The 23,348-nt window shown below is 38.5% G+C and overlaps 2 protein-coding genes across 8 annotated transcripts in view; one reads left to right on the top strand and one right to left on the bottom strand.

Annotated features, from left to right (window-relative positions):
- Fer3 (48 related 3) overlaps positions 1-12,978 on the bottom strand; it is a 128,097-nt gene extending 115,119 nt beyond the window's left edge. Inside the window, exon 1 of the mRNA XM_068225984.1 lies at positions 12,916-12,978. Coding sequence (XP_068082085.1) covers positions 12,916-12,978 — 63 coding nt within the window. The remainder of the gene's footprint in view (positions 1-12,915) is intronic.
- LOC136864094 (transmembrane ascorbate-dependent reductase CYB561) overlaps positions 1-23,348 on the top strand; it is a 403,629-nt gene that overhangs the window by 169,067 nt on the left and 211,214 nt on the right. The window lies entirely within an intron of this gene.

The raw sequence follows: 23,348 nt of genomic DNA, 5'->3' as shown, positions 1-23,348 counted from the left end.
TTGATTTTGTGCAATTTATTGTGAATATTGTTTCTGTCGGTGAGTGTCTGTGAGGTTGAGAAGAAGGTGCACTGTTGTGTACCTCTCTGTATTTCGGATGACACTAAAAAAGCATGAAAATTGACGTTCCATAGCACCGAGCTCGATAGCTGCAGTCGCTTAAGTGCGGCCAGTATCCAGTATTCGGGAGATAATGGGTTCGAACTCCACTGTCGGCAGCCCTGAAAATGGTTTTCCGTGGTTTCCCATTTCCACACCAGGCAAATGCTGGGGCTGTACCTTAATTAAGACCACGGCCGCTTCCTTCCCACTCCTAGCCCTTTCCTGTCCCATCGTCGCAATAAGACATATCTGTGTCGCTGCGACGTAAAGAAACTTGCAAAAAAAAAAGTGCCATACTTTCCCTTCCGAGTGCGGTTTTGAGGGAGAAATGGAAGCAAACTATTTCTAGGCAAGGTGATATAGTAAGATCTCTTTAGGTACCTAGCAATTCTTCTCATAAAACAGATTTCAGTAAGCGCATCAATCAAATTTCCTTCTGTTTTCATTGTGTATCCTGTTCACAAACCGGAAAAGTCAAACTCAGGAAGCGTCCAGCTCCCAAAAATGATGTATTGCCATCAAAATTTAGTAAAAGTTCCGATTCAGATAACGATGAACATACCATATCTTCATACGCCAGCCACAAACGAAAAAGGAGTACAAGTCTCGTTTCTATATCAATGAAAGTCTACGAGTATCTCTGTTAAATCTAAAAAATATACGGATGAGAAAATTAAATACCAGGTTATAGAAAATAATCTGTAAATTGAAAAGTAGGATACGGGTAATGAAATCAGAAAAAAAGTTTTACGGTACCGGTATCTGAACTTGACCAAAAAGCAAACCAAATTGAAAAGCATGCTAAAATTGGTCATTTAGGAACTTTATTCCTGTTAGAACTAATTTAATTTTCTTCTTTCTTCGTCCGTTTACACTCCAGGGTCGGTTTTCCCCTCGGTCTCAACGAGGGATCCCACCTCTACCGCTCAAGGGTAGTGTCCTGGAGCACCAGACTTTGGGTCGGGGGATACAGCTGGGGAGGATGACCAGTACCGCGCCCAGGCAGCCTCACCTGCTATGTTGAAGAGGGGCCTTGTGGAGGGATGGGAAGATTGGATGGGACAGGCAAGGAAGAGGGAAGGAAGCGGCCGTGGCCTTAAGTTAGGTACTATCCTGGCATTTGCCTGGAGGAGAAGTGGGAAACCACGGAAAACCACTTCGAGGATGGCTGAGGTGGGAATCGAACCCACCTCTACTCAGTTGACCTCCCGAGGCTGAGTGGACCCCGTTCCAGCCCTCGTACCCGGACCTCCGGGGGTGACAGCTAATCACACTAACCGCTACACCACAGAGGCGAAAACAAATTTAATTTTACGGGAAGAAGAAAGAGAAATACGGTGAAACGACGCTAAATATTTGCATAACGGGCATAACATCGCTCACCAAACAGTGGCTTCAATACGGATGTCAAAATATCAGATGTGCGGAGGAAAAGATTGGATCGCTGATAATTGGTGAAAGGGCGATTAAACCCAAAGTTATTTATGACCGCAATCTCGATCCGCTTATCGGATACTCTGAGGCATAATTAAAGGAATCGGTAAGAAGTGACAAACTCGCTATCAGATTTCTCTGCTTCTTTCGTGAATTACTTATTTCGTTTAAGCATAGCGTAAGAAAAAGGTTGTAGAAAATAAGTCAAACAATTGCTCTTGGTCTATCTTTGATCTCATATCTGTTTGCTGCCTTCTGTAATTACTAGTTTTAATGAATTTTTATGGTTTTTCATATTCGAACGTGCTGTAATGAGCGTGCGAGACAGATCAGTAAAGAGAACTCTAGCGGCACTTGCCGGAAATATTTCGAGGACGAGTCTAGTGTGCTGTATTTCCCGGCCTTGTGTATCTCGTAGGCAACGGCGAGGCTTAACACGCAGTGCGCAGTTTCCAGCGTATACCATACCTGTTCCTGGTCTGTGTGTGTGTGTGTGTGTGTGTTGTAAGGTACATATTCTTGTTATCTGCGCTCGTTTTACGAGTGACGCTCACGATTCCTGCTGATTTTCTAGCTCGTAACCACACATCTCGTTATATCACCATGGTTTAGTGGGAGGGACCGATGTATTTCAGAATTGTAGTAAAATCAGCGTGATGCATAAAACTAAATCGCAAGGGGCTGGTGAACCACCCGGTGTAAGTGAAATAACCAAATATTATTTTAGGTAAGATGACATTAGTTCAAATATCTTTAATAAATATTTATGTCTGCCTCTGTGGTGCAGTGGATAGTGTGATTAGCTGTAATCCCCCGGAGACTCGGGTTCGATTCCCGGCTCTGCCACGACATTTGAAAAGTGGTACGAGGTCCACTCACCCTCGGGACGTCAACTGAGTAGACGGGGTTCAATTCCCACCTCAGCCATCCTGGAAGTTGTTTTCCGTGGATTCCCACTTTTTCTCCAGGCAAGTGCCGGGATGGTACCTAACCTAAGACCACGGCCGCTCCTTCCCTCTTCCTTGTCTATTTCTTCCAATCTTCCCATCCTCCCACAAGGCCCCTGTTCAATATAGCAGGTGAGGGCGCCTGGTGTTCCTTCCCAGTAATATCCCCGACCAAACGTCTCACACTCCAGGACACTGCCTTTGAAGCGCTAGAGGTGAGACCCCTCGCTGAGTCCGAGGGAAAAACCAACCCTGGAGGGTAAACGGACTAAGAAAGAAAGAAGAAATTATTATTCTAAAATTAGAGTAGGCAAAATGTATATGTGTGAAAAATGAAATGTGTCAAATTAACAGTAGGTATAAACGTAGCATGTCAAATGTCTCAACAAAATTACAGAATGTTTTAATAAAAGTGTGAATGCCTGGTACTAAACTATAGATTAAATAAACTTGAGGTACGGTACTAGAAAGGAGAATCATGAGAAAAATCTTAGGCCCTGTGGAAACAACAGAAGTATGGAAATAGGATCTAATTATGAAATATACAAGAACATAGAAAATATAACAGGAACCATAAGAAAAAGGAGATTGTAATTTTTTTGGACATATTTACAGAATGGATGATTTTAGATTAACAAAAAGCATTTTCAGGTACCTTTGGGACAAAAAGGTAACAACTAGCTGTATTCAAGAAGCAAAGAAAGATTTAGAAATAAATCATATACTGGAAGACGAAATTAAGGACAGAGAGATTTTTGGAAAGAAGGTAGTAAGTATGGAAGGATTCCAAGGAAGATTGAACAAGAAATCTGATGCGAAGTGGTCCGATGACAGAAAGAAGCAGCATAGTGAAAGGATGAAATAATATTGGAAGGAACAGAAGAGAAAACAACAAAATATGAAGAATTGAATTGAAATTGGCACGTGGTCCTTAGCAGGCCTCATCGGAAAGAAGAAGAAAATTGTTTTAAAAGACACTTAGGTTAAAGCTAAATACAATTGCAGATTTAAACAAATGAACAGGGGACGTTGTTTTCCACAAAAGTGTACCAAAAGATGACAGAATCGGTACTCATTTATTTCTTCACAAATGCGAGAAAATTTTAATTAGCTATTAATACGTAATATAGATCTTGAAAGAATTCCCCCTCTCAGGTGGTGAAATCTAAAGGAGTGAGTCGGGTGAAGAAGCCAACGATGAGTGATAGGGTGAGGGAATGGATGGTTGGACTGGAAGCGTAGTAGATGGAAAGGAGAACGATTGATAACGAGAATAATGATACATCGGCAGCTGATTGTTCGGTAGTACTGGTTGTGGTTTTGAAAAGGCGGTGTAGAGTTACCCATGAAAATCTGATGACTGGTATGCCAAATTTGAAGAAAATTGCTATGTGGGATTCTTCCTTTTGATCGTAATGGTGCGAATGACCTGCAACACTCCCATCTGGAGGTCGAGTGTTTCTTCGGCGTTGAAATCCTCTGTTGTTGGCAACAACCCCTTAAGAAAGGACAGATGAGTGTTTTCACCTTGTATTAAAGCTTCGAGCATTTTTTCTCCACTTCATATAACTTCCTTTTCCTTTTAGTGGAGTTGGTTGAGAAGGTAAAGAGGACATTGAATTTACTATCGGTAAAATTATTTGACTTACTTGACTTACTTGACTTACTTGACTTACTTGACTTATTTCCTGTTGCTCCCTCTGGAGCATAGGGCCTTGGCGAAATTTCTCCACACAGTACGGTTCCTGGCCGTTCTCTTCACTTCGCTCCAGATCTTGTCAACCTCGGCGATTTCCTTTTCGATCGTCCTCATCCTCTTCGTGCCAAAGGTCGTCATCAGATTATCCGTCCAGTTTTGTAATTTCGCTTCAGTTTCTATAATCAGATTATTTAAGAAGAGCGAGTGATTGACCCACTGCTTCCGAGTGCCTTGACGGGGCTGCCATCTTAAGCCTGAGGCACCAGGCTGATTTTCTGTTGGGGTTTCTTCCCTTAGCCTTTGCAGTTCCCACTTCTACTGCAAGGCGGCAGTTCCTATTTTATTTACCCAGAATAGGAGGGTTGCCCCTTCCGCCAGTTCCACCGTTCGGAAGTCCCTCTTCTCCGCCTTCACTGCCGTTGAGGTCTTCGCCGTAACGCTGGCAAGGGACCCTTACATGGGACTACCAGCCGGGTCAGCTGGACCAAAGTGTTTTAAAGAGGTGTTACTCCTCTATCACTCGCCCTTTGTCCTGACTTGTGACAGGCAGAGCCTGGCTTCCCAAACATTGGGTCCAGGTTGGTGGGGTTGGTAGGATTATTTGGGGACGCGAGAATGTCAGTGGGTGAGATGGTGTCCTCTGTTCAGAAAGCGTAGCTGCTCATAGAATATGCACTTTTTCGTACATTAGTCGACCGTTTCAGAACAGGAGCACCTGGGGGAGAAGTGAAGAAATAATTCAAAATATGAGCACTATTTAGTTCCTTTTCCGGGTTGAGCCGTGTTGTTGTTTCGTGTACATTCCGTACAGTTTGCCGACGTTCCGAATACATTGCGGCATTCTTTGTCAAGGCGACTGATATACCCCTACTCGATCCGAGGTAATCCGTCTCCCAGGCAGCAATCACACTACGCGAGTGTTTTCAGATATTTGCATTCGGCACACCCATTCACGGGTCTGCACTACACGTACCGTGTGGGGGATATCTACGACATCTGGTATCGTAACATTTGTCTGCAGAGCCATGATCTACATTTTACAAGGACTTCCTAAACAGATGTTCACAGAAATTGCGGATGGGTTTGAAAAGAAAACATTTCACAGAGTGGGTCTATGTATTTCAAATATAAAAGCTACGTTTCAGTGGTCCTGATGGCAGTGGTAGACAGTGACTATAGATTTGTTTATGTTCACGCGGGAGCGCATGGGAAAGACTCGCGATTCAAGGATCTTTCGCCACTGTAATTTATGGAAACCCAGTGTGGATGGTTCATTAGAAATTCCGCCTGACGAAACTTTGCCTGGCATGGACACTATCCTACCTTTTAATGGGTGACGCGGGATTTGCTTCATGATTCCCATGATTAATGAGTTGGAGAAATGAGGTGTAACATGGAAACAAAGCGTTTTCTGACCCATGTTCATATAACATAATTTCCTTTTCTGTGTGTAAGGAATGTGTCCTGCAATTTGTGCCGTAAATTCTTCTTACATTCTGTATAAGAAAGCATAAAGGTCCAATAATTCTGCCTTGTACGACCCCCCTCTTAATCATTACAGGAGCAGATAACACTTTATCTACTCCAAATCGAGTTCTGTTTTCTCAAAATTTAGCCATCCATTCAAACACTCTTTTGTCTAGTCCAATAACCCTCAATTTCGCCAGTAATCTCCCATGATCCACCCCATCAAGAGCTTTTATCCTATTTGCTTTACGTCGCTTCGATACATATAAGTCTTATGGTGACGATGGGATAGGAAAGGGCTAGGGGTGGGATGGAAGTGGCCGTGGCCTTAATTAAGGTACAGTCCGCGCATTTGCCTGGTGTGAAATGGGAAACCACGGAATACTCTCTTCAGGGCTGCCGACAGTGGGGTTCGAATCCAACATCTCCCGAGTGCAAGTTCACAGTTGCGCGCCCCTAACCGCGCGGCCAATTCGCTGGGTACGTATCAAAATCCTTGGATAGGTCAGTAGCGATACAGTCCATTTGACCTCCTGAATCTAAAATATCTGCTATATCATGCTGGAATCCTACAAGCTGAGCTTCACTGGAGTAACCTTTCCTAAATCCTAGCTGCCTTCTATCAAACCAGTTAGTAATTTCGCAAAGGTGTCTAATATGATCACACAAAAAAAAGCCTTCCCAGAGCTTACAAACAACACATGTTGAGCCGACTAGCCCGTAATTATCCGCTATATGCTTGTCAGCCTCTCTCTTGTATACTACTGGGGCTCCTAAACTTCCTATTATTTGGTATTGCTCCTTCATGCAAACAGTAATCAAAAGAGCATTTCAGATATGGCACTATGTCATAACCTATAGCCTTTAATATACTATACCTTCATTAATCTTATAGCTTTCAACTTTTGTATCTCTTTGTAAATGTATATTTCAGTAATTCGCCACTATTAGTTGCCTTCTCTATTTGAACATTATCCTTATATCCAAGTACCTTTACGTACTGCTGACTGAATACTTCTGCCTTATTTAAGACCTCATATAGATACTCGCTTTGTTCATTAATGATTTCTGGAATGTCCCTCCTGGAACCTGTTGTTGCCTTAAAATATCTCTACGTATCCTTCCATTGCTCCGTAAAATTCATATGGCTACCAATTATGATTACCATCTCATGGGGATCGCTCCAAGTACCTAGCTGTTTATATAACGAAACATCGTTATTGAAGTAGTTACATTAACGAGTTCGTAAATAAATTTACATGTCCCTTTCTATACTTATGAGGGTATTTGGATGTTGCAGGAAGGATGTAATGGAGAGGGCTTACAAGACATTGATAAGGGGAGTTAGGGATTGGAATAACTTACGAAGGGAGATGTTCAATAATTTTCCAATTTCTTTGCGATCATTTAAGAAAAGGCTAGGAAAAGAACAGATAGGGAATCTGACACCTGGGCGACTGCCCTAAAGACAGATCAGTAATTTATTGATTTGATTGATTGATTGATTGATTGATTGATTGATTGATTGATTGATTGATTGATTGATTGATTGATTGATTGATTGATTGATTGATTGATTGATTGATTGATTGATTGATTGATTGATTGATTGATTGATTGATTGATTGATTGATTGATTGATTGATTGATTGATTGATTGATTGATTGATTGATTGATTGATTGATTGATTGATTGATTGATTGATTGATTGATTGATTGAGACGTCAGTTAGAGTATGGTTGCATAGTATGGGACCCTTGATTCGTGGACTGGAAAGATCCAAAGGAAAGCAGCGACTTGTTCTTGGTGATTTCCGCAAAAGAGTAGTGTTACGAAAATGTTGACAGATTTTTCTTGGAAGACATGGAGTAAGGAGGCGAGCATCTCGACTAAGCGGTAGCCTATATTCCGAGCTGTCTGTGGAGATATGGCGTGGAATGATATTAGTAGACGAATAAGTTTGAATGGAGTTTTTAAAGATAGAAAGGATCATAATATGAATATAACGTAGGAAAAAATGAGGAAAAATTGGGGCATTTATTTTTAATAGGAGGAGGAATGTGGGATAGGAAAAATGTACCAAATACAGTAGAGACAATACGCGACACTCATCGAGATACCGAGGGACAGCTATTAGAGCTTTCTCTAGCGGATTGACCTGAGAACTACTGATTCTGTCATAAGAGCACGTGTATTTGTGTGTGAAGTTTTTGGTGTTATTTATGCGTTTTCAGTGAGTTGACATAATTAAATAGTAGCGTGTGTCATTCCTTAATATCTCCTCTCAACATGAGGGGAGAGGTATGTGCTGTGTTTGGCTGCAGTAACTATGAAGTAGAGAAGAATGCGCGGTCTTCCTTCAGTTTCTCTCGTGAGAGGAAAATGTAAGTAATATTGTGTTTGCATATATATTCTTCCAGTGACAAAGAGATTTTTATAGTACTTCATAATTTCTGACCTGCTCGACCCTTATTTTAACTGGCTTAAAATATAATACGCATATTTTATTATATAGTGCAGCAGTTAACCTTCAATACCGATGTGTTGTTGTAGGTGTGATCTGTGGGTTACCCCATTTGGAATGCCGTAATGCGTTGTCAAGCACTGAAGTAAATATGGGTGATTTAAGAAATGTACATATTTTGTTGAAACAATATGATGATGCTAATGTGCTTTACCCTAATGTAATGGCATTATGGCAAGTATTGCTTATAGGGAAAATTTGAATGTTTTTGAGGCTAAATTTATAGATTTTATTTCTGTTAGTAGGCTTCAAGTTAAAAGGAAAATTGTCCAGCTCTTAAATGTAAATTCATTGAATCATGTGTGTAAGGAATGTGCCGATATTTTTATTGACAAGTGTCTTAATGTGATGATAAAATGTTTTTAAATGAGAAAAAGAGACAAATCTAACCGTAAAAGTTCAGGCAGGAATGCTAAAGAAAAAAAAGTGAAGCATAAATGAAAGATCAAGCCATTTCACAGCAGTCCATTTCACATCTTGTTTATATATTTAATTTCAGTCCTTGAATAATAACCTTTTAAATAATTCTTCATTCATTTATCCAGAATTGCTTTAGCAACGTCGAAGTTAATATCTCAATAACACTTTCTTTCTAGACGTAAGTTATTTATCCATTTTTGTATTGAATTCAGCGCTACTTTTCAGGTCAAGTCACTAGGAGCGCCACCGTCGTATTGTCTCCCATTTTAACAAGGCTAAATCCGTAAGTGTCGTGTATTGTCTCTGTTGTATTTGAATGTACCAAGGGAGATGATCGATAGTATTCCAAGTTATTTGAGATCATTTAAGACAAGAATAGATAGACATTTTGTACGGAATGTGCCACGCAGAGGGCAGCCCTAAGTGCATGTAAGCGGTGATTGATTGATTGATTGATTAATTGATTAATTGATTGATTGATTGATTGATTGATTGATTGATTGATTGATTGATCGATCGATCGATCGATCGATCGTGGACTCTGGCGGCTGACCGACAGATATTTAATGTAAATGCACCATTGTCATCAAATGAAGGCGAGAACTCCGTCACCGGTATGGAGGGAATCGAACCACTGCCGGAAGATAACTAACGAGTCTGTGTAAGTCAATTGTGAGCAACTGCAACGTGACCTCGATAATGTTGTGAGATGGACAGTAGGCAATGGTATGGTGATAAACGGGGTTTAAAGTCAGGTTGTAAGTTTCTCAAAAAGGAAAAGTCCTCTCAGCTTTAATTACTTCGTTGATGGGGGTGAAAGTTCCTTTTGGAGATCATTCTAAGTACCTAGGTATTAATATAAGGAAATATCTTCATTGGGGTAATCGCATAAATGGGATTCCTCTATACAGAATAACATCATCCGCAAAAAGCTTTATCTTTGAGTGTATTGTTTACGTTTTAGTAATTTCATTCTATCCTTGTGTTATTCATTCTGATTTTTATTGAAAACAGAAATTCAGTCGCGGTGCTCAATTCAGTTTCTGTTATGAAAATAATATTGTAGGCGAGGTCTCGACATTTTCGTTGCAAGCGTATGAGTAATATCGTCGAGTGAATATGAGTCTTCTCGCCATCTATAGGCTGTACTTCAGACAGCGAACGTTTAGTGGTCTAGGTAACCTCTTTTGGACTTGTATTTTTACAAGTTGCTTTACGTCGCACGGACACAGATAGGTCTTTTGTTGGCAATGGGACAGGAAAGAGGTATTAGGTGGAAGGAAGCGGCGTGGCCTCAATTAAGGGGCATACCCAGAATTTGCCTGGTGTGAAAATGGGAAGCCACAGAAAACCATCTTCATGGATGTCTACATTGGCGATCGAACCCACTATCTCCTGAATACAAGGTCACAGCTGCGCGCTTCTAACCGCACAGTCAACTCGCTCGGTTGTTTTGGACTTAAATTCACTGTTCAACTCTCCATGCGGGGAGGCATTTCTAACCAGTCAGGGAGTTCCCATAGTGTGGTTGTATTTTCAACTTGCCACAGGCTACACCAAACAGACCATAACAGCGAGAAGGTGCCTTCCAGTTTACATAACAACCTCAGTTTTGTGGGCGAGTCTCAAACCACGTTCATTTCACTAAGCATTTACTCAGAACTCCATACCATCTACGTCAATGACTTGAACCACTTTTAACACCATGTATCTTCCTTCCTGAAATTATCTAACAACATAAGGAATAATAGTTTTAAAAAATGTAATGTACAATTTGCTTTACCTCGCAGGAATAATGTTGACAAGATGTATAACTACTGTAGTATACAATGTAATGTATTGGATTTAAGATCTTAGTAAAAATGACTTGGCACTAAGATATCCGAACGTATGGAAAGAGAGCTATGAGAAAATAAACGACTGGGTTATCTCTTGACTCGGACTGTACGTTCCACTTCATTCTCCTTGTGCTCTAAATGGTATTTTTCCTGTGATCTCCACTTGATATACTTTCTGTATATCTCGCTCACCATTTGTACAATGTGTTTGTCATCGCCCGAGGTCGTGCTATTATTGGTATACGACCCCACGAGCTAAAGAGTTCAGACCGGCCCAATAGTGTCTCCAGTCTGCCTTGTACCTTGAATCTCACAACTGAACACACGTTCGTCTATGAATGTGTATACATACAGGCCTGTTTTGGCGGTGTTGAGGATGAGAAAGTCGCATCGGAATTTAGTTGAAATGAATACGACAAACTCAGTAAAAGACTAATATAAGAAAGGATATCGAACGTGAATATGTTCTGAAATCCCTGAACATTGCCGGGCCGTGTGGTTAGGGGTGCGCAGCGGTGAGATAGTATTAGGGATATAGTGGCCTCGAACCCCACTGTCGACCGCACTGCAGATGGTTTTCCGTAGTTTCCCATTTTCACACCAGGTAAATAAAGGGGATATACCTTAATTAAGGCCATGGTTGCTTTCTTCCGATTTCTAGCCCTTTCTGTCCCATCGCCTCCATAAGACATATCTGTGCAAGTAGAACTGTGGGTTAATCTGCTTGATTAGTGGAAAATTTGGTTTTCGTAACCGAACTCCGAACTTTCGTTGAATTAAAGTTGCCCACCGATTAGGTACCAACGCAGTGTATCAAACAATCACCGAGTGGAACCTTAATCGAATCGAAATAACCTCCAGTTATATTGGACCGTTTATAAATTATTTCCGAAGCATGGTGGTCTAGGAGTTAAATTTACAGTCATCAAAGAAAAGGTTACCTTGAAATTATTTAATACCAAAAATAATTATTTAAATAAACACACTATATAATTTAACAAGGCATTACAACGAAGAACGGCAGTTGATACTAATGCAGTTTTAAATTACATGGTCTGCAAGGAATGTGCACACAACTGTGTCACCTTAATGTTTCACTAAACCAAGTAAAATAAAATAAACACTCACGTGTGGACTTAATAAACTATTCAGCCACTGGTGACGATCTACGTTTCATTCCAGTCACACATAATACGTGAAAACGTAAATATTTACAAGATTAGCTCATCTTGCAACTAATGAAAACAAACCATAATCATCTATGGCATCCAAGAATAATAAAAGAAACAAGATAACTATTTCGAGAATTCATAGCTTATTCGTTGAAACTAGTCACCCTTAGGTGGGCTTCCATGCGCTGTGAACACGCTTGATTATGTAACACTAATGCGGAATACACATCGCAGCTGATTCATTAAGTCACGCCTGCCATGACCTACCGTGAATTCCACTAACATACTATCATCGACCTTATCCACCACAAGTACATAAACAGTAGTCATAAAACAATCTGAGTAACTGAATCTGAAAACTATGTACAACAAAGAAAATACCTATTCATCTCTATCGTGAGTCTATGTAAAACAATACAATAAAATCCAAAACTAAGTTGTTAACTCATGATATCCAAACACTATCAACTGTAAACTATGGTCACACGTGAAAATTCACACTATCTCAACTGCCAGTGACTATTGAAGAGGATTCAAACTACCTGTAATGTAATTGTTCACTAACAAGGGAAGGGTGCGTCCCGAGAATCACGGATCTTACGTACATTTTAAACACACGTAAAATGAGCCAAGGATAATACAACGGCCAAAACATTTCTTTAAAAAATAAACTTATGTTACTTACAGAAAGCGTTCAAGTTGGCGCGCTTGGGTACGCAGGACTGCAGCGCGTACTGGGTTCACTCGTCGAGGAACCGCGCTTGTTTTATTCCGTTAGTAATTGCGTAGCACGTTGTTGCGGCATTGAGAGGAATAGTTTAATTCCTGCATTGATTGTGGCTCAAAAGAGGGAATAGAATTCCACTGCGTCATATGTTGGCCGTTACGGTGGACCGCAAAGCCCATGATAATTACAAGATATAGCTTTCAGGAAGAGGTAAATATAAATGGAAGTGCAATAACTTACGCTGACGATTATCTATATTTAGGACGCGCGGTATCTTCCAGAGAAAATTGGGTAAAGAAGTCAGGAGAAGAATAGCAAGTGCCTGGAACAAGTTCTGATCACTCACTTTCCACCCGAATTATTTGTAAGTCCTGTTTTCTCCCAACTCTTATTTTATTTCTGTCAGCATTCTTCATATTTTAAAACCTGGTATTAAGTACTGGTTATAACAATATATACAGGAATGAACTACAAAATTAATGAATGTATGGCATTTACATGACAAAATCATGTTTTTCACTTTCTTAACGGGATGTCTTGAGTGTGTGGAAGCATTCAAAGCAAATGCTTGGATGGAGCCCTACTTGCTTATCCAAGCAGTGTTCACTAAAATACTCCTGCATTCCTGCCTTACTGTTCATCCCCATGTTTATAATTACAGCAATAAATGCCTTCAGCTCTTCTAAAGTCACAGCTTTCCAAGAAAACCAGATAGAGCTCTCCTGAAGCGGAGTATTTTCATTTCGGCAAATTTGTTTGTCTCATGGATAATAGACGTTAACTGATCGGTAAGAAATAGCTACCAGTACTCTAGTAGGCCTATTGCCACAACTCATGAATCACTGACTAATCTGTAAGGAAATATGGTTAACCCTGCATCATCCGTTCTCCACGATCTCCAAGATACGGTATGACTGGGAGCGGGACGAGTCACAATACCCGCATCCTCCACGATTTCTTGCGCGCTGATATCAATATAGTCATTTGAATCACTAATGGATATATCACTTTCATGGCGAGATTCAAAATTTTTGTCACTTTCATGGCCACTATCATCAAAATCAGCCGAAAGAGACTCAAGTATCTCTGCTTCGGTCAGACTGTGCGCCGCCATATTGCTTCACGCGACTGCTTTCCATTGTCAAGGAATCGGAGCGATTTTGGCAAGCAAAGAGAAACTAAAACACACCTATTCAGTTTCTTTTGGATTCTGGAAGGGACCAGCACTTACGAAACGAAGTACAAAAGCCCTGGCATCCTAGGTAACCTAGCAACGAACGGCGAAACATTGTGTCGACTCAGGGCCGACACACGAGTTATGACGTTAAATGACGGCTGTCGACCTCAGGTCGACAGACGAGCGGAAAGGGTTAATTTTCATTCTAAAGAACAATTTTCCACTGAACATCAAGTGAGACGTAATGAATACCTGTGCCCTGCCTGTTCTCATATACGGTGCTGAGACATGGTCCTCAGCAAAGAAAGGAATGAATCCAATCCAAATCTGTTACCAAAGGATGGAAAGAAGCTTGCCGGATGTATCTCTTTGTGATCGTTTCTGGAATACAGTGATAAGGCAAATAACTGGCTTGCGGAACGTCGAAGACAAGGCATAATCCAATAAATAGAGCTGGAGTGTATAGCAAGATCTGATCCTCAGAAATGGATGGTAACTTTAAGAGGTATCCGAGAAAGGAATAGCGGAAGAGAGGACAACTATTATTTAGAAGAGTGATGGCCAAATGGCGGCCCGCAGGCCTGATCCGGCCCGTGTGTATGTTTCACCCGGCCCGAGAATAAATATGTCATTTGTTCCTTACTTTAACTCCATGCATAAAACTTAGTGTAGCTGGCCATCATAATGTATCTGAGTCAAGACTTTACTTTTAATTATGAAAATATTTTCATTAATGGCAATAACATTTATTTATTTATTTATTTATTTATTTATTTATTTATTTATTTATTTATTTATTTATTTATTTATTTATTTATTTATTTATTTATTTATTTATTTATTTATTTATTTATTTATTTATTGTTCAAGAGGCATTTCTGCCCACTTACAGAACATTTCCATTTCTTATTTCTAATGTTATAAATAATCTATATATATAAAATAACTTGTCCTGACTGACTGACTGACTGACTGATTCATCATCGCCGAGCCAAAACTACTGGACATAAAGAAATGAAATTTTGGGCATAAATTCATACTAAGATGTAGGTGCTCGCTAAGAGAGCATTTTTGGATATTCCTTTGCTAAGGGGGTGAAAAGGGGGTTGATATTTTAAAATGAGCGTATCTATATCTCAAAACTTTGAAAGTTTACAGATGTAAAAATTGGTATTTTGATTCTCCTTTAAAAATAAGGAAACACGTATTTTTTTGTTTTCAGAAAATCCCAATAGGAGGGGTGAAAAACGGTGAAAAAGGGGTTGAATGCCTTTAATCAGAATACCGGTACTTATATCTCAGAAACTGAAGATATTACGGACCTGAAAATTGGTACTTTTGATCTCTTTTAAAAATAAAGAAACACGTATTTTTTTGTTTTTGGAAAATCAATTAATGGGAGGGTGAAAGGGGGGAGTGAATTTTTAAAAACAGTGCATCTATATCTCAAAACTTTTAAAGTTTACAGGTGTAAAAATAGGTATTTAGAATCTTCATTAAAAATAAAGAAACACGTATTTTTTTGTTTTCGGAAAATCCCAATAGGAGGGGTGAAAAGAGGTGATAAATGGACTGAATGCCTTTAATGAGAATACTTATATCTCAGAAACTAAAGATATTACAGACTTGAAAATTGGTACTTTTGATCTCTTTTAAAAATAAAGAAACACGTATTTTTTGTTTTTGGAAAATCCGATTAATGGGGGGTGAAAAGGGGGTTGAATTTTGAAAATGAGTGCACCTATATCTAATAACTTTTAAAGTTTACAGATGTAAAAAATGGTATTTAGAATCTTCATTAAAAATAAAGAAACACGTATTTTTTGTTTTCGGAAAATGCCAATAGGAGGGGTGAAAAGGGGGTGAAAAATGGGTTGAATGCCTTTAATGAGGATACTTATATCTCAGAAACCGACGATATTACAGACCTGAAAACTGGTGTTTGGAATCTCCTTTAAAAATAATGAAGCACGTATTTTTTGTTTTTGGAAAATCCAATTAATTGGGGGGGGGGGGTTGAAAAGAGGGTGAATTTTTAAAATGTGCATATCTATATCTCAAAACTTTTAAAGTTTATAGATATAAAAGTTGGTATTTTGAATCTCCTTTAAAAATAAAGAAACACGTATTCTTTGTTTTCGGAAAATCCCAATAGGAGGGGTGAAAAAGGGGTTGAATGCCTTTAATGAGAATACTGTTATCTCAGGAACTGAAGATATTTCAGACCTGAAAATAGGTATTTGGGATATCTTTTAAAAATAAAGAAACTATTTTTTTTTCTTTTGGAAAATCCAAATTGTGGGGGTGAAAAGGGGGAGGAATTTTAAAATGACTGTATCTATATCTCAAAACTTAAAAAGTTTGCACATGTCAAAATTGATATTTAGAATCACCTTTAAAAGTAAAGGAACACATATTACTTTGTTTTCTGTAAATCCCAATAGGAGGGGTTTAAAAGGGTGAATACTGGGTTGAATGCCTTTAATGAGGATACTTATATCTCAGAAACTGAAGATATTACAGGCCTGAAAATAGGTAATTGGGATCTCTTTTAAAAATAAAGAAACATTTTTTTGCTTATGGAAAATCCAATTAATGTGGGGGGGGGGGGTGAAAAGGGGATGAATTTTTAAAACGAGTGTATTTATATCTCAAAACTTTTAAAGCTTATAGATGTAAAAATTGGTATTTAGAATCTCCTTTAAAATTAAAGAAACACGTATTTTTTTGTTTTCGGAAAATCCCAATGGGAAGGGTGGAAAAGGGGGAAAAAGGGGTTGAATGCCTTTAATGAGGCTACTTATATTTCAGAACCTGAAGATATTACAGACCTGAAAATTGGTATTTGGGATCTACTTTAAAAATAAAGAAGCAGGCATTTTTTCGTTTTTGGAAAATCCAAATAATGGGGGTTGAAAAGGGGGGTGAATTTTTAAAATGAGTGTGTCTACATCTTAAAACTTTAAAAGTGTACACATGTAAAAATTGGTATTTAGAATCTCCTTTAAAAATAAAGGAACACGTATTTTTTGTTTTCTGTAAATCGCAATAGGAGGGGTGTAGAAGGGTTGAATCCCTTTATGAGGATACATATATCTCAGAATCTCAAGATATTACAGAACTGAAAATTTGTATATGGGATCTCCTTTAAAAATGAAGAAACACGTATTTTTTTTGTTTTTGGAAAATCCAATTATTGGCGGTTAAACTGTAGTGACAAATTGGGGTGAATTTTTAGAAGGACTATATCTACAGAATATCTGAGAAAGGTAAAATGTTACAGACGTAAAAAGTGGGTATTTGTAATTTCCTGTAAATGTAAAGAAACATAGGTGATTTGTTTTTGAAACTCCCCTTAAGGGGAAATAAAAAGGGGTGAAATTTTAAAATGAGAATTTGTACAGTATATATAAAAAACGTAACATGTTACAGAAGTGAAAATGGTATTTTTATCTCTATTAAAAACAAAGAAACGTGTATTTTTAGTTTTAGGAAATACCACTTGGGTGGAAGGGGGGTGTGTGTGTGTGTAAAAGTAACTGAAAATGGTGTCGATTTCTTTTAATTAGGCTACTGATATCTCAAAAAGGAAGATGTTACAGACGTGAAATTTGATATTTGGAATCTGCTTTAAAAGTAAAGAAACACGTATTTTCGGAAAATCCAATGAAGTGCGAGGGGGGGGGGCGGTTGAAAGAATTGAAAAATTAATTGTCTTAATTGTATGCGAATACATACATCCAATAAAAACTAAAGTTGTTACAGACGTGAAAATTGGTATTTGGCTCTCCTTTTAAAACAAAGAAAAACGCGTTTTGAAGGGGAAACCATCTTGGGCGGCGGGAGTGAAAAGGAATTGAATTCCTTTCACGAGGACACACAAATCAAAAACTGAAGAATTTAAGAGTCGTGATAATTGGTATTTAGAAGTTCATTTACTATTAAAGAAACAAGTATTTTTTGCCGGAAAATTCACCTGCCGGGGGGGGGGGGGCGTGAAAGGAAGTGAAAAAAGGTGAATTATTTTTATGGGGATACTTATATCTCAAATCTGAAGGTAATCGGCGTGAACATTGGTGTTTGGAATCTCCTTTAAACATAAAGAAACACTCCTTCTTTTGATTTTTCTTTGGGGGGGGGGGTAAATAAACTTAACGGCGGTGGTGTGTAAAAGGAGGTGAGACCAATTGATTTTACTGTTCATAATGTACTTATAAGGAGCTTCCGTTGCTCACTCGGCAGCGCGCCGGCCTCTCACAGCTGGGTTCCGTGGTTCAAATCCCGATCACTCCATGTGATATTCGTGCTGGACAAATCGGAGGCGGGACAGGTTTTTTCTCCGGATACTCCGGTTTTCCCTGTCATCATTCATTCCAGCAACACTGTCCAATATTTAATTTCATTTGTCATTCATCGCTCATTGCCCCAGAGGAGTGCTTCGGCAGCCGGCACAATTCCTATTGTCGCCGCTAGATGGGGCTTTATTCATTCCATTCCTGACCCTGTCGAATGACTGGAAACAGGCTGTAGATTTTCGATGTACTTATTCTGATCATAAACCGATCATTTTTAATCTTTCCTGGGTTCGATTTCAGCAGCCATCTTTTCCTTCGGAGAACATTCTTAGATTAGAGTAGATTCTCCTGGCATATAAATAAAAATTTTAACACATTTGAAATAAACGATAGGAATGAGATTGACCGTCAAATTATTCACCTCTATAATAAGGTCAATAATGCACGGAAGTATGTCATTTGTATCGCCAGAAATCCCGCACACTGGCCTACGCGCGACAATGGTGTTGGTCACATTGTCAACAATGACAATGGTAGCAGATGTAATTTACCGCCAAGTAGCGGTCTTGCATCTTGCTGTGGGGTCCAGAACATCTAATAATAATAATAATAATAATAATAATAATAATAATAATAATAATAATAATAATAATAATAATAATAATGTTCTGGACCGTCGTCAAATTGTGCGGACCGCGCTGGAAACGGATCCTGGCCTGGTAATGACTACGAATACAGTCAAGCCGCGGGTTCAGTACCGCCAAGGCACCCAAGACGACACCCCGCCGTATCTCCTTCAGGATTTGATCCATACTAAAAATGCTTATAGGAAAAGATGGCAAATATTTAGGGACCGAACTGACCGCGTGTAATACCTGGACCTACCTCGGGAAGTACGAAATTGATTGCTGTAGAGAAAGATTGAAAAATGTTAGGAACTTTGCCGTAATCTCCCAGAAAACGAGTCAGATCGCGAATTTTGGCGGATTCTCTCAGAAAACGAGTCAGATCGCGAATTTCGGAGGATTATGTATAAAACGTTAAGCATTTAATTATAAATTTCAGTATAATACCGTAGCGAAGCACGGGTATCTTGTTAGTTTACAATAAAAATTAAAATATGAACCTAATACTATACTTATGAACTATGGACAGTGGTAAGTGTGTGTTTCAACTTATTATTTTGATTTCTCCTAAAATATACATTGCTGATCTAAATTAATCTAAGGACAGTCATGGTACACAAGTATGATACTCTATTTAATTTATGTCTTCTCTCTGTATGAGTTCCCTTCTGACTGACCTTAAGAAGACACACTCCTCGTGAAATATGTCCACGTTTGGCATTTTATTTATTGACTGACATATTCTGTTTCATGGTGAATTCATATGGTGATTTGTGTTTGACTTTTTAATAAAGAAAGTTAAATTATTTCTATTACTTCCAAACGGTGCATACATGTTTGTTTGGTGGAATAATTCTCGGTTATCTTTGAGAATTCTATGGAGGTATTTTACACTCGTTAATGTTCTCGTAGTATGCAACTTATCTATCCAAGAATTTGTTATTAAATCACTATATGCCACATTTTTCACTAGTTTTAGATGTACAGAAACACAGATATCTTAGAAATTTAGCTTGAACATTTTCTATATCTTTTATACGTTTATTACACGATCATTTCATACTATAGGTGCATATTCTGTTACTGTTCTAACTAGTGAATTGTATACTGTATATTGGCTTTGATACTTTTGAATTTTTTTGTGTTTCTCATTAGAAATCCTAGATTCCTCTAGCCCCTATTTACAGCGTTATTTATGTGTATATTGAACTGAAGTTTACTATCAAATATTACTCCTAAATCCTTCTATTCTTCAACTCGTTTTAGACTGATACTGTTCATTTCATAAGAATGGATTTTTGGTTGTCTTTTTCTAGTAAAGATCATTGATTCACATTTCGTAACATTGAATTGAAATGAATTGTGTTTTCCCCATTCAGTCAGTGCTGTGAGGTCTTGTTGTAATTTTTCGTTATTCTTGTTTGAAGTAATCTGCCTGTAAATTTTCATGTCATCGGCATATAACTGAAATTTAGAATTCTTCAACACAGAACCAATATCATTAACAAACAGAATGAAGAACAGTGGACCTAATTTTGAACCTTGGTGTATGCCTGAAGTTACCCTGTACATGGATGAAGCTACCCCAATGAAACCAACAAATTGAAATTATTCCTGAAGTAGGAGTTGATTAATTCGACCAGGTCGGGGCTAAAACCAAAACTGTGAAGCTTGTTTAGAAGTTTATGATGATCCGTCCTATCGAATGCTTTTGCCATATCCGTGTATATGATATCCACTTGTCCTCCTTGATCTAAAATAGTTGACGCATAATTTGTAAAGTTTACTAAACTTGAACTTGTTGATTTCCCTTGCATAGAGCCATGTTGTTGCTCTATGATGGCTTTCTCAACATGTCGATAGATATCACAGTAAATTATATTCTATCGAGCTCGATAGCTGCAGTCGCTTATGTGCGGGAGATAGTGGGTTCGAACCCCACTTTCGGCAGCCCTGAAAATGGTTTTCCGTGGTTTCCCATTTTCACACCAGGCAAATGCTGGGGCTGTACCTTAATTAAGGCCACGGCTGATCCCTTCCCATTCCTAGGCCATTCCTATCCCATCGTCGCCACAAGACATACCTGTGTCGGTGCGACGTAAAGCAAAATAGCAAAAAAAATTATATCCTCAAACACTTTGCATAAGACTTATAGTATTGCTATTGGTCTATAATTATGTATGATTTCAATATTACCATCTCTGTGAATTGGGCACACCCTTTCTATCCTCCACAAATCAGGAAATAATTCTTGTTGCAGAGATTTGTTAATAGTTATACAACGTGGATATGCAAGAGCGTCTCCGCATCCATTCACTACACATTGGGGTATATTTGGACCAACACTCCTTTTAGACTGTAATCTTTTTATGGCACATTTAGCATCATCAACAGAGACCTCTGAAATGTTTAACATGTAAAGTTCCTTATATTGCAGTTCCTCTAGAATACACTGCTCATTGTTTTCCATGTTATTTTTGTGTATGTACTTTTGAAATAAGAGGCAAACCCATCGGCTATTTCTGTCTTAGAAGTTAAAGTGATATCATTCAGTACATATCTGTGACATTCCTGATTATTGGTCCTCGTTTGCTTTAAAAAGTGCCAAAAGTTTTTGCTATTACTAGCTATACTACTTTCTATACCTTGAATGTATTCTTTATACGCTATTCTTATTTTATTTTTAAGGATTGCTCCATTTGTTTTGAACTCTGTCATACTATATTCACTATGATGTCTTCTTTTCCTGCGACACTCCTTATTTCGAATTAGTTGTATTATTTCTTTATTATACGATACTGGGTAAGTTCTTTTACTATACTTGGTCAGAGGAACGCAATAATCAAGAATCTCATAGAATGTATTATAGAAGCACTGTTAACGTCCTCAATGTCATTCAATTCTGACCAATCACAAGTGTCTAGTAATTCAAAGAGTAATTGAAAATTAGCTCTATTATAATTATGATGCCTAAATATTAAATTGCGAGTATATTGACATGGCAATGAATTCAAATTATTTTCCAATTGTTGACAAAGAAGGGCGTTATGTATTGAATAAAGAAGGAGATATTTTCGTTTAAAATAGGAAAAATAGGTACCAATTTTAATAATCGACGGAAATAACATGATTGAATTTTTATAAGAATACCCATGTTATGAATGATCAGCTGATTTATTAACCTCAACTTTCTAAGATTTCCTTGGTAAATGTATAATACGTAACTTTTTTTATTTTAGATGACCTTCTGAAAGAGACCATTTAATTAGCCTATATGATCAGAAATACCACACGGTGCATTTATAACTCTCACGAAACGGATCTTTAGCCATAATACATAATACATATACTTATTTTGTGAACGCAGCCCTGGAGGGAAATCTGTGACATAAATCGATCATTGATGAATCGATATTCACCACAGTGGCAGCAATAACTTTACCGACCACCTCCTCCGTGCTTTCACTTTGTGGTTCTGGGAATCCGTGGATTTCTACGGAATTCAGTCTGGATTACTGCTCGATATCTTCCACTCGTCCCTTTAAGTCATCCACTTCCTGTTTCAGTTTGGTGTTTTCTGATTTGAGAATGTCAATTACCTGTAACAGGTCCACCAGCGATCTCTTCTTGTCATTCACCGCACTCTGTGTGTCGTCTAGTTTGCAGTGACAAACCTCCAGGGAGTACCCTACGTCTTCTTGCTCACTTCTTAATTCTTTCAATTGCTTATAGATGTCCTCCATTGTAACTTTAGAAGGTTTATCACGTCTCCTGTTTTCGTTTCTCCTTTGTTACAGTCCCCACAACTCCATGTTATACGTTTATTTTTCACAATTGCATCACTCTCACTTTTATTACGTTTTACACACTTGTCATGGTCCACAGTTCCACACTTACCACAAGTCACCTTCTGACCTAATGTGATCAAGTCTTCACAGATCTTGCATGGGACCGTGTTAGAGGTTAGGTCTCCGTGTAGTCCTTTATAAATATCCGTAGAGCCGCTAACCACGTTACTTTCCAGAAATTACACTTTACACTGGCCACACGTTCCTTAATTTACACAAATTTACTACATTTATGGTAATATCCTCGTTGGTATCGCCTAACTTGTTCAAGTTTATGGAGTTTCACTCGCACACACTTCTACACGACATCAAATTTTCGCCCCCATATATGCCTACTTCGCAGTTGGTGGGTTTGTATTACGTACTCACCAAACGGAATCTTTGAAATGGATTGGCAAGGCTGATTACACTCAGTCCCTGCCTGCTGGGTCGCGGATCCTTCACCAACTGGCAGTGTATGTAGTACTGTGAAATACGTCAAGTCATCCGTTGCTCTTCTATGTTCATACGAGCTTGTTCGTAACATATACGAAAGCAGATAGTGAAAATCGTAGCTTCAAGACAGAATGGGGTTTTGACTATTTGTTTATTCTTAACAAGGACAGAAACCCTCAGTGTTTACTTTGTCTGCAAGTGCTGTTAGTTCTCAAGGAATATGACCTCAAAATACGCTACATCACGAATCATCAGAAGAGATATGTACAACGACGATTCGTGTTAGTCATGCAAAATAGTGATTGAATAACTGAAGAAGAAACTTAATCAGCAGAAAAATGTACGGTAATTGGCAGTGTATGCAAAATACAGGAATCAAACCTTCTGGCTTCCTATTTTTAGTTACTTCTGTTAGATGAATAATTTTTAAAACATTACGCAATTAAAGTAGTTGAGGATTTACTATGTATAAAAGAGAATATCGTTCAATGCCGTTGTCAAGGCAGACTGTGACCAGGAGAACTGAAGACAGCAATTTGCAGTTATCTAACAGTCTAAAACCTCTTATTGATTCTCATTATTTTCCACTGGCTCTTAATGAAAATACTGATATATCAGATACATGCCAGCTTTTCG

The sequence above is a fragment of the Anabrus simplex genome, chromosome 2 (genome assembly GCF_040414725.1).
Source record: "Anabrus simplex isolate iqAnaSimp1 chromosome 2, ASM4041472v1, whole genome shotgun sequence".
NCBI lineage: Eukaryota > Metazoa > Arthropoda > Insecta > Orthoptera > Tettigoniidae > Anabrus > Anabrus simplex.
This window is presented reverse-complemented; position numbering and strand designations above follow the sequence as displayed.